The following is a 13,396-nucleotide window of genomic DNA, read 5'->3' as shown; positions in this document are numbered from 1 at the left end:
ATTCAAGGTCTTGCTGAGAGCTTGCTGGAGGACAGAGTGGTTGAGATGGGCCTGGGCCATGGCTTCTGGGTGGCCATAAGCATGTTACTCTTCTTGAGATGGAGTCACCCATCCACTACCCATATGTCCATCCACTCATCCAACAGGGGCACAGGGGTCACTTTGGCAGCCCTACCAGGGTTTGGCAGGCAGCGATTCTTATCTGAAGTGTCAGCCAGAACCTGTATCAAATGACTATAGCTGGGCGGTGGTGGCGCACACCTTTAATTCCAGCACTTGGGAGGCAGAGGCAGGTGGATCCTTGTGAGTTCAAGGCCAGCCTGGTCTACAATGCGAGTCCAGGACAGCCAAGGCTACACAGAGAAACCCTGTCTTGGAAAACAAAACAAAACTCCAAACAAACAAACAAACAAACAAAAAAGAGTAGATGACTATACAAAGATGGGTTTTTGTGGGGACAGAAGAATGGGTAGATAGATTGATGAAGGATGGGTGGATGAAAGGGTGGGTGGATATATGGATGGATGGATGCATGGGTAAATGGGTAGGGGTTGGATAACTGATAGATGTCAGGCTACATACTGCCAAGGCTAAAGCGTTCAGTTCCTGGCCCTCTGGTTCTTCCAGCTTTCCATGGTAAGTAATAAGGAATCCCTTACAAAGAATTAGGGAATGCACCCATTGCACAGAGCCTGTCAGCTCACAGACGCTATGTGTTTGCTATTTCTACATGAAGTCCATACATTATTAGCAGTGTGTTCAGCCCCACCCCCTTGCAGGAGGGAGAAGGGTCTGCCTGCTACTCTCCTCCTCCCCCCCCCCCCCCCCCCCGGTCTAGTGACCAGAACAGCAGATTGTAGGGAGACCCACAGCGTATCATGAACTAAGGCCCAGAATATGCTGGTGGCTGAGATTTCAGCTACAGAGGAGGAAAGACTGGGGGTAGTAGATGGGAGAGTGATCTCCCGACACTTCCACTTGGAAGTTTGGTTTAAGCAGAGCCCCCCCCCCCTCAGGCTTCAGCAACCTCTGCTACCAAGCCAGCATGGCTGTGGAAGGCTCGAGAGGACCAGAGAAGGATGAGGCTGCTCTAGGGACTCAGTCCCACAGAAGTTGGAAACCTTGGAACCTTTTCTGGCCCCTCTGTTCTCTATGCTGTGCCAACACAAGGTAGCTATCTCCGGACACTACCCTCAAGAGCTCAATGGGACCTGTGGGCCACTGTGTCATTCTGGTGCCTTGTTGTGGCCTGAGCACCAGGACCATGGCCTTCCCGTCTAAGCTGTGGGCTGCCAAGAAACACAACATAGGGTGTGCTGGGGCTCTGCTCCTGGAGCTGTGGGTGAGGGATGGATGGATGTGGGGGGGGGCGGAGGAGGGGGCGGTGGACAGGTAGATGGATGGGTCCCTGGCTGCCTGGCTGGGTGTACTCACCCAAGGCTACTGGTATAGGTCTGGCCCAGGACACAGTCTTCAGGAGGGGACAAGGGGTTGAACCAGAAGTTGGCGGAGCACTTGCTGGCAGTGGACTCTGAGGAATATGAGCGCTCAAAGCCGTAGTCACTAGGAAGGGAAAGCTGCGTTAAAAGGGGAGATTAGAGGGGCTGGCGAGATGACTCAGTGGTTAAGAGCACTGTCTGCTCTTCCGGAGGACCTGGGTTCAATTCCCAGCACACACATGGAGGCTCACAACTGTTTGTAGCTCCAAGAGCTAACACCCTCACACAGACATACATGCAGGCTAAACACCAATGCACATAAAATAAAAATAAATAAATTATTATTTTTTTAAACGTGAGATTGGAGGTGACAGCTATGGTGGAGAAGCTTACACCACAGGTCTGGATGTGGCCACCTGTGGGGACATGGCAAATCCATAAGTTTGTTCCAGAGGAGAACAGGTGGAACATACTAGCTCTATTTCAGAACGAGGAGGATGAAAATGAAGTGGAGCCTGGAAGCCTTCCCGTGGGGAGTAAGTGACTCTCAAAGGAAGCCAGGGATGGAGAGAGAAGCAAGGAGTGGCCGTGCCGCCAGGGTCAGCTGCCCTGGGAAGGGCACAGCAGGCCTGAATGTGGGGCACAGGGTAGAGAGGGTGAGGCAGATTGAGGGTGGAGGCTTTGCAAACTACATTGTCATAGGACAGTGAGCTTTTGAGTGGAATAAATTCCTAGAGGGAAGAGAGGGCGTAGGTGAGTGTAGCTTGCTCCCATGATGCCCTAAGGCAGAGGAGGCAGTGTGTGTCTGGAGAATAGGACTTGAAAGACACTGTGGTCTCCACCCTGGCTCTGGGACAAGGCCATCATGATATAGAGATACTGGAGCAGCCATGGGGAGGGGTAGTACCGACCAGAGGAAGTCAGAGTCCCGGCACTTGCACACACGTGATGTGAGTGCCGATGTGAAGCTCTTCCCCTTGACACACCAGGACGTAGGTTTTCTCTTCCGGAAACTTCTCTGCTGGCCCATGATGCAGCGATCACCCTGTAGCAAGAACACCAGGGTAAGGAACCAACGGAGGGTGGTGACAGCTGTCACTGGCTTGTCCTGGTGCTTCTGCCCTGGTGGCGGCTAGGGAGGGGGCATTTGTCTCTTTGACAAACAGGGAAATTGTGGTCCAAAAGAACTTGACATGACAGTCAACTGGCCCAGCTTCCCTCATCTTAAGCATTATGACTGGCCTTTGATGGTCATGGAACAGCTGGGCCAACAGGGGCCAGATCTGTGAAGATCTGGGGATCCTCATGGGGTCCATGTGGACACACAGTACATTTCTCAGGCTGTGTTTGGAGCCAACACTGTCCTGATCCCAATAACAGGGCCACCTGGTAGTGATGGGGCAGGACTGGCAGGGACTCTGTGTAGCCATACTGAGTTGAGTTCTAGAACCTTCTCTTGACCCATCTGAGCACTTTTTTGCAAACGAATTTCTGCAGAGGGGGTACTGAGTCACTAGCCAGATCATCTTCCGTGTGCAAAATTTCAGTGTCAGGTCAGATTTTCACTTACAGAGATATCTGGCCCCTGGCTGACTTCGGCTACTGTTCCAGCTGTGTCAGAGTCCCTGACCCCAGGTGTATCCTCTTAGGAATTTCCATCTTCCTTGGCTACAAATCTCTACTTGCAATTCTGTCTCCCCTGGTCTCTAGTAACACCCTCCCGGCTGACCATGGCTTCAGCAGGTGCCACCAAACCACACCAGCGGTCCACTCACAGTCCCCAGGTACCTACTGAAGTGCCAGCTTCTCTTGTACCACCCTTCAGGAGCTCATGTTCAGCCCAAGGTGTGAGGGTTAGACATTGATGATGAATTATGGCGTAGGATGGTCCTAGACCCTGAGGTCATCTAGTCTTTGCCCATTTCCCTACAAGCAGAACCGTCTCAGATCTTATCATGGAGACCTGGCTGAGGGTGGGGCTCAGGCCCTGCAGGCTCTAGGGTCATTAAGAGCTGCAGATCAGAGCAGCTACAGGCACAAGGAAGGCCCACAAAATCGTTGGTTGGGAAGAGGCCTGGAGGCAGGCATCTGTGAGACTTCCTGGAGGAAAGGGACTTGTGCCTGGCCTACCTGGAGGTCAGTGAGGTCCCAGGAGCTATAGTCATCCTCACCACACTGCCTGGGGAAGGAGGGACGGAAGTCCACCTTGACCAGCTCCCAGTCGGAGCGGAAGCTGATGTGACCAAAGACCCTGATGGGAGAAAGAAGGAAAGCCATTTTAAATTGACATTTCCCTGATAATGCAGACATGTCCCCCACTAAGGTTCTCGGTACCATCAACTGTGATGCCTCTCCTGCCCCTCAGGATCCAATGATGTGGCATGCCCTCTTCTGGCACTTGGCCCGATGTTATCACCCTCAGAATGATGGCTGTCTGTGGCTTACTGATTGCACTAACGTAGGGCATCCATCTGACCCATGCAATCCCCTTCCTGCCAGGAGCAGGCTCTCAGGCGGGCAGGCTCCCTGCCTTCTTGGCTTCCACAGAACCTTCTATAGTCTGCACACTAGGCCTTGCACTTGCCCTATGTGGGCAGGAGCCATGTCCAGTGTTAGCTGGCATCTCACTGCCTTTCTGCTGGCCTCCCACTGCCTGCCATGTGGGATTGGGTCCAGGTTGTTTACCCCAGGCAGGGCTGGCACTCCAGAGAGATAACAAGTCATTGTAAGGCTTGGACAGTGGGATGAAAGGGTCAGCATCACAGTGAAGTGCATCCTGCTGAACAGAGGGAGGGATGGAGGGAGGCCAAACACACAGGAAACACAGTGATGCATGGAGGCTAAGCACGCTCAGCTCGGTGACCTGAGACCAGCATCCCTGGCTTCTACTCCTGCCATCCAACTGCTCTGCACGCCATGAGTGTCCTTGTCTCAGGGAACCTGCCACTCCTCTTGTCATGGTCCCATTGTCACCTTGGCAGACAGCTGAAGAGGGGGTTCCCACATCGCTGTTCTCTTTAGGGCTCAGCACATCCTGTGAGGAATGAATGCTGATCATCTTAGATTTCAGAAGGGAAACAGACTAAGGAAGGGACCCACCCTGGATGGTACCCTGTACCTGGGGCTGGCAGCTCACACTTGTGAGGCTTGGCCTGGGACACATAATAAATTAGCCTGAGTGTTGACAGCCCAGCAACATCTTATATGGGAACATCCCAAACTCTGCATTCTGAGCTCAAAGCAGAGGAGCAGGCTGGTCCTGCTATTCTCCTCTGTATATGTCAGTTCTGGTCTGTAAAAAAAAAAGCCCAGACCTCAGCTCCCACTGTGAGCATCTCTCGTCTAGTTGAGTGGTCCTAACAGAAGAGGCCAAAGGGTCACCAGCTGCTTGGTAAAGAGCAGGAAACGTGGGCCGTGCCATGGACTGGACTGCTGGCTCCGCCCTAGCCCCAGGTACAGCCTGCAGCCCTGCTAGGCTGAGCTCCTCATAGTACAGCCCAGGCCTGGGACCCTCTGCCCTGTGCTATGCTGAGGGAGGCAACTACGGGCAGTGTTGTGAACAATGTCCCGACAAGGTGACTGCAGATGTGACCTTTGGGTGGATGAAGATAAAGGTGCCATATGGGCGGGGCCCTGTTGTAGGCTTGGACAGAAAAGCTTCTCATTCTGGCAGCCCATGTCCCCTCCGAGGCACGTGAATGATCTCTGTGTCCACTGAAATTGGAAGCTGTTTGAAGACGCAGCTTTGTGAAAGGCACCGTAGGAACCTTATGGAGCTGCTTAAAAACTTAAAACGTGAAACGTGCCTGCCTGTGAACTTTGCCGCTCTCCCTGGATGAAATGCCATCTGCAGGGATGAAAGCTGCATCTGGGACCATACCGGGATCTGAAGATCTTGGCTGCACAAAGCACTAATGTCCCAAAGCAGCTACAAAAAAGCAGACTACCAGATGAAGTGAGGGAAACGGAGGAGACGGAAGGGGCTCAGGGCGGAAGGTGCCCCCTTGGTGGGGCCTGGCTGGGGAAGCTGAGGCTTGGGAACCATGCCAGCTTGCTAGAGCTCTGAGAGGGCTCTGTCAGGGATGTCGCCTTTGTTGCCAGGCCCTCTTGTTGCTTTGCAGGCACAGCCCTGCAAACAGTTCAACCTCCTTGCAAAGAGGCCAAGGGACCAGGCTGCAGTCAGGCCAGGGGAGCCAGACTTCTTCACCTGCTTCTTTTGACAAATACAAAGCGCCACACCCCTGACCGTCCCTCTTGTCTTAAAGCACAGCCTGAGCCTCCCGAGGGCCTAGGCAGGTCACAGCATCATGGAGGACCTGACCCCGAACAACCTGCCTGCTACTTCTCAGGCAGCCAGGTAGAGGGAGGTATGGACTGGCTCAGCCTGCCATGCCTGGTGCTTGGCTCTTCCAGGATGTACACAGTGCCTGTGTACTGCAATAGAGTCTACCTTGGCTTTTCAATGGCCATGCAGGAAGTAGGCTAGGAGGCCAGAGCCACAGTGGGCTTTCTTACTGCAGCCTGACTCAGGTGAGCAACTCCAACTGCTCCTGGGAGGTCATGGACATTCTGTAGAGATTTCAGGGGGGTGCTCTGGACTCTCCATGGAACACTGGAGTGTCCTGTGGGGTTCCATAGGAGTCATGGATGCTCCATGGGGCTCCGTGGACACTTCATGACTTTATGAATGCCCCCTGAGGCCCTGGATTGGGAGAAGCATGCAGGCCATGTCATCTCCCCAGCTTTCTTCCTGGTAGTCACTGACCAGCATGGGCAGCAGATGCACCTGGACCAACAGTCTCTGGTCCCTGGTAGGAGTCACCTAGCCTGGCCACCTCTGACAGTCCCCCTTAGCATGTGGGAGGTTGCCACCGCATCCTTGTCACCTGTAGGTCTGCCGTGGCTTCACTGAAATCTTGTTTACTGAACTTCAACCACTCATCAGGTGCTACCCATCCAGGCACATTAGTTGACACAGACTGAGGGCACCCCCTCCTTGTGGGGGAGGCCTCAGGAGGGTCTAGCAAGCAAAGGCACACATGTGCAGAGCCCAGACAGACACAAGGCTCTTGAAGGGGTGAGGAGCAAGGCCACCTTCCTGGGAGGCAGGAGGAATGCATAGCTTTGTGACCCCCTCACTTCACAAGCCTGAGGGTGCAAAGCTTGTTTTCGGTCCTCCCTTCCCACCCCACCTTCCATTCACTCCCAGGAGGCTGCCCCCACCCCTGGGCCTAACAGGAGCTCATCTTCAGGTGTCCTGAAAGCCGCTCAATCTGACGGCCTGTGCAGTCCTCATCCACCCTGGCAGGGAGCTGAGAGATACAAAGGCAGACTCTCTCCTAGCTCACCTTCAGAGGCCCCTAAAGCCAGTCCACGCTTTACAGCTAGCTCTCCTGAGGCCTCAGTGTCAGCATACAATAGGTGCTCAATAAGTGCACTTTAAGCACAAAATAGGGTAGAAGCTTTCTGGAAGGGGCCCTCTCCACACCCCGGTGGCCTGGCCTCATATCTCTGCTGTGCTCAGTTGCTACCTGCTCTGTGGGGACAGGCTGGCACACACGGCTGTGACCTCACTGGACTTGGGGAGACTCATGATTCTCCAGTAGGGGTGAATATCAAGTAGGGATGGTGATAGTCGCGTTCTCTCAGGGCTTCTCCACATGGACACCTGTGAGAGCATCCAGTGAGCTCACAGAAGACACAGGTGGGGATATCCAACTGCTAAGAGCTTCCCCTGGCCCTTCATGCCCACACCACAGACAGCAAGATTACACCTGCCAGGATGCCAGGGCCCACTCTAGGTTGAGTGTTGTGAGGTCACCTTGTCTGACCAGTTTTTGAGATAGGAGCAGCCTACCTGCCTTATGGGACCCGCATCAAACATGGCTCCCACTGCACAACCCTGTCAGGCCTCAGGACCTCAGCTGAGCCACATGACCAAGTACTATCCTCACTACCAGGTGGAAAGGGAACAGTGTGCACTGGCAAGGGGCCTGGCCTATGAAGCTTTGTTCCACTCCTAGCCAGTCAGTACCCTGGGTAAGGATGGAGTGTCCCCACCTGCTGGCCTGGGCTAAAGGAGGAGTCACTGGCCCGAGACAAGCATCAGGAGGCAGCAGGGGCCCAGTCAATGTGAGGCCACCTCAGAGCTCAGAGACCACGGCCAGCCAGCCTGGGGGCGGCTCTGACCTTTGTCCTCCTCCCACCTTCCCGTCCCATGCCCCACTACACACTCACGTCATAACCAGCGTCTCGTCCCCTGGTTCACTCAGTAGACCATCCACGAACACTGAGGTGCTGGTGAAGTTGTGTGTACTCCAAGTGTGGCCCTCATCCACGCTGAACCTACAAAAGATCACCAGTGTCCACAGGGCGGCATGACCTTAGTCCTTTTTATGACTCACTATGCCCAGGCCTGACTCCTATCCAACAGAGGTGATCCCTGGGACCACCTCAACACCTAGGCCACAGCTGGACCACAGCTTCCTTTTTTCAGACGAGACCACAGCAGATACCTACTAGCACCAGTAGGCATCCTCGACTAATTAGTAATGTGATGGACTGGTGCCTTAGACATATTGCTGGGAGATCACACAGGCACTGCTCCCTAGGAGCAGCAGGGGCATCTGAGCCTTAGAAACATCCAGTAATAGCATGATGCGGGGCATGAGCCTTAGCTTAGGGTTCCTCTGTCAGTGTGGCATGTCCAATATCACAGTGATGTTACCTCCCTGGATATGCATCTCTTTTTCAGACTAAAGTAACACTGGCTCCCTGGCAGTTTCCTAGCTCTGCCTCCTAAATGCCAACGTTACCCTGCCCTCAATTTGTCAATGGGTCCTTTAGCTATCTGAAGCTTTGGTTGAGCTAACTCTTACCTGGGCACTCATTGGCTTCCTTGTCTGTACAGCCTGGCCACATTCCTCTACAAACATGTTTTTTCCCCTGATACTTAGGATGTCTCCCTGGATTCTTCAACCCTAAGCCCCTCTTGTTGGCATCTTCACTGTTCTTGTGCTACAGGCTGATGGCAGCCTCTAACCTTGACTAGGCTACGTCTTCTTTGTCCATCCTGAGGGTAATATGGTCCATCTCTGGGGGCACCTCAGGGAGGAGGATTGGGAGGAGTGGGTCACCCAGTGTTAGGCTCCCAGGGAACTGCTCTGGTGTGCTCTGTGCCCTCTGCCCACATGCCCAGTCTCTGGTCCATGATCTCACTTGAGGATCTTCAGAGGGATGGAGGTGTCCTTAATCGCAGCGATGACACCACCATGGTCCAGGTATAGTACATGGTGCTCTTCCTCGAAGACCTGTGAGGTGACACACACACTCGGGTGAGACCCCCCCACCCCACAAGGCCAGCGAAGCCTGATCAGGGAGAGATGCCAGCTCTCTAACAGCCTCATATACACCCCTGAATTCGCATATGAGGGATGAGTGGGGCTTGAGGGATGGTAGCAATTTCTCTATGCTGAGGGAGAGAGGAAACTATGGTGTGTACTCTCACTATCCTGCCCAGCAAATGGCCCAGCAACAAGGAAAGCCCAGTGTATTCAGAGCTGAGTTCAGGATAAGCCCCAGGCCTATGTGGGGTGCAGTGACAGAGCCTGGATCTTTGATACCTCTAACACCAGGTAGATGTGGCCACCACCTCTGGCTTCCTGTAGTCCCAGCCTTACTGATATATCATCTTCCCTTCCAGCCGGGGGGCTGCTAGGAGGCAGATGATTTTGAGCCCTCTGAGACCATATCAGTGAACGAATGGCTACCGTTAGATGAATTAATGAATGGATGCTTTGAGGATAAACGAATGAATGAATGCCCACTGAAGGTTTGGGGGAGGGGCAAGGTATCTTGATAGGGTCCACCTAGGAAGGACAACTCTGTTGGTCACAGCCATATGCCAATATCCTGGAGCAAGTGCCATCTTAACAGACAGGAAGCTGGGCTTACAGCGGTAAGATTTGCCAAGGCCTCACAGCTAGGAGCGGTGGAGCCAGATGTGGCCCTCACTCACTCCAGGATACGTCAGCGGACTGGCACACATGTGGTACAGAGCATGTCTCCAGACACTGTGAGAGAGGGCCCTGGCCCCAGGGCCACATCATCCCTCTTCTTCCAGCTAGTGGCTGCCATCCTTTCTGCTATGGGTACTGGAGGTGCCTGGGCTCAGGAGACTAGAGAAGAGCCCTGGGTCCTAATTGTTAGCTAATTGTCACCCAAGACCTCAGTGGGCTGGCCCCTGTGAACCCTTCCATCTGCAGCAAGGTGACCTGGGCCACAGAAGAAGGGAGGAGCTCTGTGGAGCATGCTCGAGCCCTGCCATGGTCCAAGCTAGATAAGGCAAGAGAAAGGGCTGAGCTATTGTTTCCGGATGGGTGTGACTCCTCCTCCCCCACCAGCCCCTGGCTGGAGTGGAAAAGGTCCTGCCTGACTCCAGGAAACTAGGCCCAACAGAAAGCTGGTTGGAGAGAAGGTCAGGGAAATTGCCAAGGAAGCTTCTGACAGTTTCCACACTGTGGCTCTCTGCACCTTCAGCAGCCCCTGATGTGCAGGGCTGGAAGGAGACCCAGACCTATCCCTGGCTTAGCCTTTTCTCTGCTCCCCTCAGAGTCCTAGCAGGGGCTTAGAATGCTGTTGGTGAGATCGCCGGTCACTCCAGGAAGCTCGGGGCCTTTTGCTATCTAGGTTTTGGGACATCTTGCTCTGCAGACGAGGCTGGCTTTGAACCTGCAGCAGAAACTCCTTCCCCTGCTTCCCAGATGCTGTGGTTACAGGTGAGCATCACCAGGCCTGGCTGGGGGCTTCCTGGCTTACAGCTTGTGGAGCTTCACAGGAGAGCTTATGCCACTTGGCCCTCTGGCCCATCTCTATCCGTCAATGCCTCTCTGGTCAGGGAGGAGGCACCGCAGCAGCCCCAAGTGCCCTACTGGTCTGGAGCTATTGATAGCTCGGTCTTCCAGCAACACAGTTTTCCTCCCCAACCACAGCTGCCTACAACCACTATATGTATCTACTTCTCCCTGACACACACATGCATGTGCGTGCACACACGTATGCACATAGGTGCTGCCCCATCAGGTGCCTCACCTGTGAGCCCTGCTGTCCTCTGGCAGGAAACCTTACCCTGTAACACTGGTCCCGAGGATTCCAAGTTAAACCTAAGCAAACTGCTTCACAAAAGTGGCCCCTCAAATGTCTATAAAGTGAGGAAGCCCTCCGGCGCTACCATAAATGAAGGTGGACGGACGGCGACCTTTAAGAACCTCAGAGCGGCTTCGCTGGCTTCAGTGAAATAGAAATATTTAATGCAATAAATCTCTTCTGCCCTTTGCAGATGCCTTGCTTGTTGCATCTTATTAAAAAAGCAGCAGCCTTACACCTTGATGCAGGTGAGCTCTGTAGGCGGGATGGGTGTTTGATGCCTCTGGGGGGGTGTGGGGGGGATGTGACTAGGATGGCCAGGCATGGGGGAGATGACCTGGGAACAATGCAGGTGACTGTCTGCAAGCAGTTGGACACTGATGCTCTCTAGCGCTTGTAGCCGGATCACCCCTCTATAAAGCTGACAGACCAACTCAGCTAGAACCCCACCCACCTAAGAGAGGCAGCCTGTGTCTGTTTCACAGGGCCCTCCTGAGAGATGTGTGGGGTGGAAACCTGCAGCTTCCATGTGTCATGGGCTCTGTGGGGCCTGCCAGCCCTCCTCTTGGTATCCTCACTGTTCATGTGCTACAGGCTGATGGCAGCCTCTAACCAGTGGCTCTGACATGCATGTGCAGCTGTGAGTGGGAGCTACACGGAGTCTTGCTGTTGGAGGGATGGGACCCAAAGGCGAGCTTTCCTCATTTCCTTTCCTTCCTTTGTCATCTTGGGCCACACACCTTTGTCATAGCAATACACGAGATCCTAAATTTGCCCTTCTCTCGTCATCTTCATTCATTTACGTATCTACTGTCTCTACCTCTTGCCCTGAAGGAGCTCAAAGCTGAGGAGGAGGTGGCCATGTGGTCTTCTGTCCTCTTTCTTAGGGACACGCCTGCCTGTGCAGTACTTTTAGGATCTATAATCCCCAGCAGAAGCCACAAAGCACTGAGCAGATGGTCGTCCCCACCATCCCCACCTGGCCCCCTCCTGCCCTGCCTGGCCCCTCTCCCTGGACAGGTGCTAGTCCTCAGCAGAGGCCTCAGGCTGCTCCTGAAGTTGTGAGGCGGGTAGTCAGGTGTACACACCTGGCTCCGGAGTCTAGAGTGTCTCAGCAAAAGAAGGGATACAGAATAGAGTCCTGAGGGATTGAAGAATACCAGGAACCTTTGTCACCTTACCTGCCGCCAGGTGTGCCCGCAGTCAGATGTGATGTACATTTCTTCTTTATACTCCACCAGCTGTGAGCCCAGGTTACCTGACCCAATTAAAAAAAAAAAGCCGAGATGCTCTAAGACCCAGCAGAGCCCCTGATCAAAGTCTGAAAGTCCCCAGAAAAGGAAAGTGTGCCAAGGCCTATATTTCTACCATGGCCATCTACAGCAGGCCCCTGTCTGCTTTGCTTTTCAGACAGTGGCCCTGGTGACTATAAGGCTTGAGCTGGTCCCCTCTGGGCAGAAAGAGCTCAACCCAGATCCGAGATGGACAGGCTCAAGTGCTTCCATGTGCCCATGGGTGCTACTTGAGGGTAGAATGTGTGATGCTGGTCAGGGTCAGGCAGAAGGACAAGAGCCAGCTGGGGCAGTATGGGCTTGTGGTCCCTGAGAGATGAGAGGGCTGCATATGTGTTTGGGGACAGTGCCTTGGAGGCTGAGTGAAGGGAGAGGCCAGAGTGAATCTGGGCAAAAGGCAAACATAGAGCAGATGCACATTCGGTTGCTGTGGAAGGCACAGTTGTGATGTGGGGGAGATGAAGCAGGCAGCAGGGCCTGAGCCCTAGCCTGGGTCATCTCCAAGTAGACAGCATCCCATCCAAGATGTAGGCTAGCCCAGCCCAGAGCAGCTATCCTATGTGGGCTGCTGCAGAAGGGATGGGGACTTCCAGTGAGGACCATAGCCCTGTAGGCTCACAGCACAGGATACATATGGGTTTGCTAACTGGATCTAGTTTCCCCAGAATCTCACCATGACCTGAGCAAGGAATGTCCTGATAAGCCAGCTGGTTGCATCAGGATAGACCGTTATCCACCTGCCTGCCCACCTCTCCACCACCTATCCATTCAACTCCCACTCTATCTACAAATCTATCTATCTATCTATCTATCTATCTATCTATCTATCTATCTATCCATCCATCCACTCATCCACCCACCATTTTACCTGTCATCCACTCAGTCACCCAGTCATCCATTCATTCACCCATCCACTTACCTATCCACCCACCCGACCACCCACTCATCTATCCATCCATCCAGTTATTTATCTTCTCATTTATCCATCCACCCATCCATTTGCCCATCTATCCATGAACTTACCCACCCATCTAGCCCTCCCTCCACCGATCCCACATTCATTCTTAGGATTTCCAGGGGGAGTCAAGTCTCCTTAGAGGAGATGACACTACCTCTAATGGACAGGGCATGGCCCCAGGCTCATGGCCTCCAGTTCCCATCCATGAGACAGGGCTCCCCTGAGGCTGCAAAGGCCTGCTGTAGCCACCCACCTGCACCCATGATGAGGCCAGGGGCAGTGTCCTTGGTGTGCACTGTGCCTGACACGTAGGGGTTGTCTGCCCATCGCAGGTGCAGGTGCAGGTGGCAGTCCGGCTGGGGAGGAAAGAAGGAAGAATGGTCAGCACGTAGGAAAACCAGTCTGCGGCCAGAGCTGTGCTGTAGCCTTTGTCAGCGGAAGCTGGGTAGGGGTTTCTTGAAAGCATGGTGGGGCAGCTGTGCTCAACTGGCTGCTGGGTGATGGGTGCACAGTATGAAGATGGCTTGAACAGGAGCTTCCTGGAGCCTAGTGAACCAAGGGAT

General features: G+C 53.8%; 1 protein-coding gene across 4 annotated transcripts in view; it reads right to left on the bottom strand.

Annotated features, from left to right (window-relative positions):
* SORCS2 (sortilin related VPS10 domain containing receptor 2) overlaps positions 1–13,396 on the bottom strand; it is a 438,679-nt gene that overhangs the window by 19,248 nt on the left and 406,035 nt on the right. For all 4 annotated transcript variants that reach the window (XM_084797455.1, XM_084797456.1, XM_084797453.1 and 1 more), the window contains exons 11-17: positions 13,087–13,189; positions 11,765–11,841; positions 8,658–8,749; positions 7,677–7,784; positions 3,570–3,690; positions 2,351–2,484; positions 1,435–1,563 (exon numbers count right to left, since the gene is read on the bottom strand). In XM_084797455.1, coding sequence (XP_084653581.1) covers positions 1,435–1,563; positions 2,351–2,484; positions 3,570–3,690; positions 7,677–7,784; positions 8,658–8,749; positions 11,765–11,841; positions 13,087–13,189 — 764 coding nt within the window. The remainder of the gene's footprint in view (positions 1–1,434; positions 1,564–2,350; positions 2,485–3,569; positions 3,691–7,676; positions 7,785–8,657; positions 8,750–11,764; positions 11,842–13,086; positions 13,190–13,396) is intronic.

This window comes from Acomys minous (assembly GCF_964271855.1).
Source record: "Acomys minous genome assembly, chromosome: 10".
Lineage (NCBI taxonomy): Eukaryota > Metazoa > Chordata > Mammalia > Rodentia > Muridae > Acomys > Acomys minous.
This window is presented reverse-complemented; position numbering and strand designations above follow the sequence as displayed.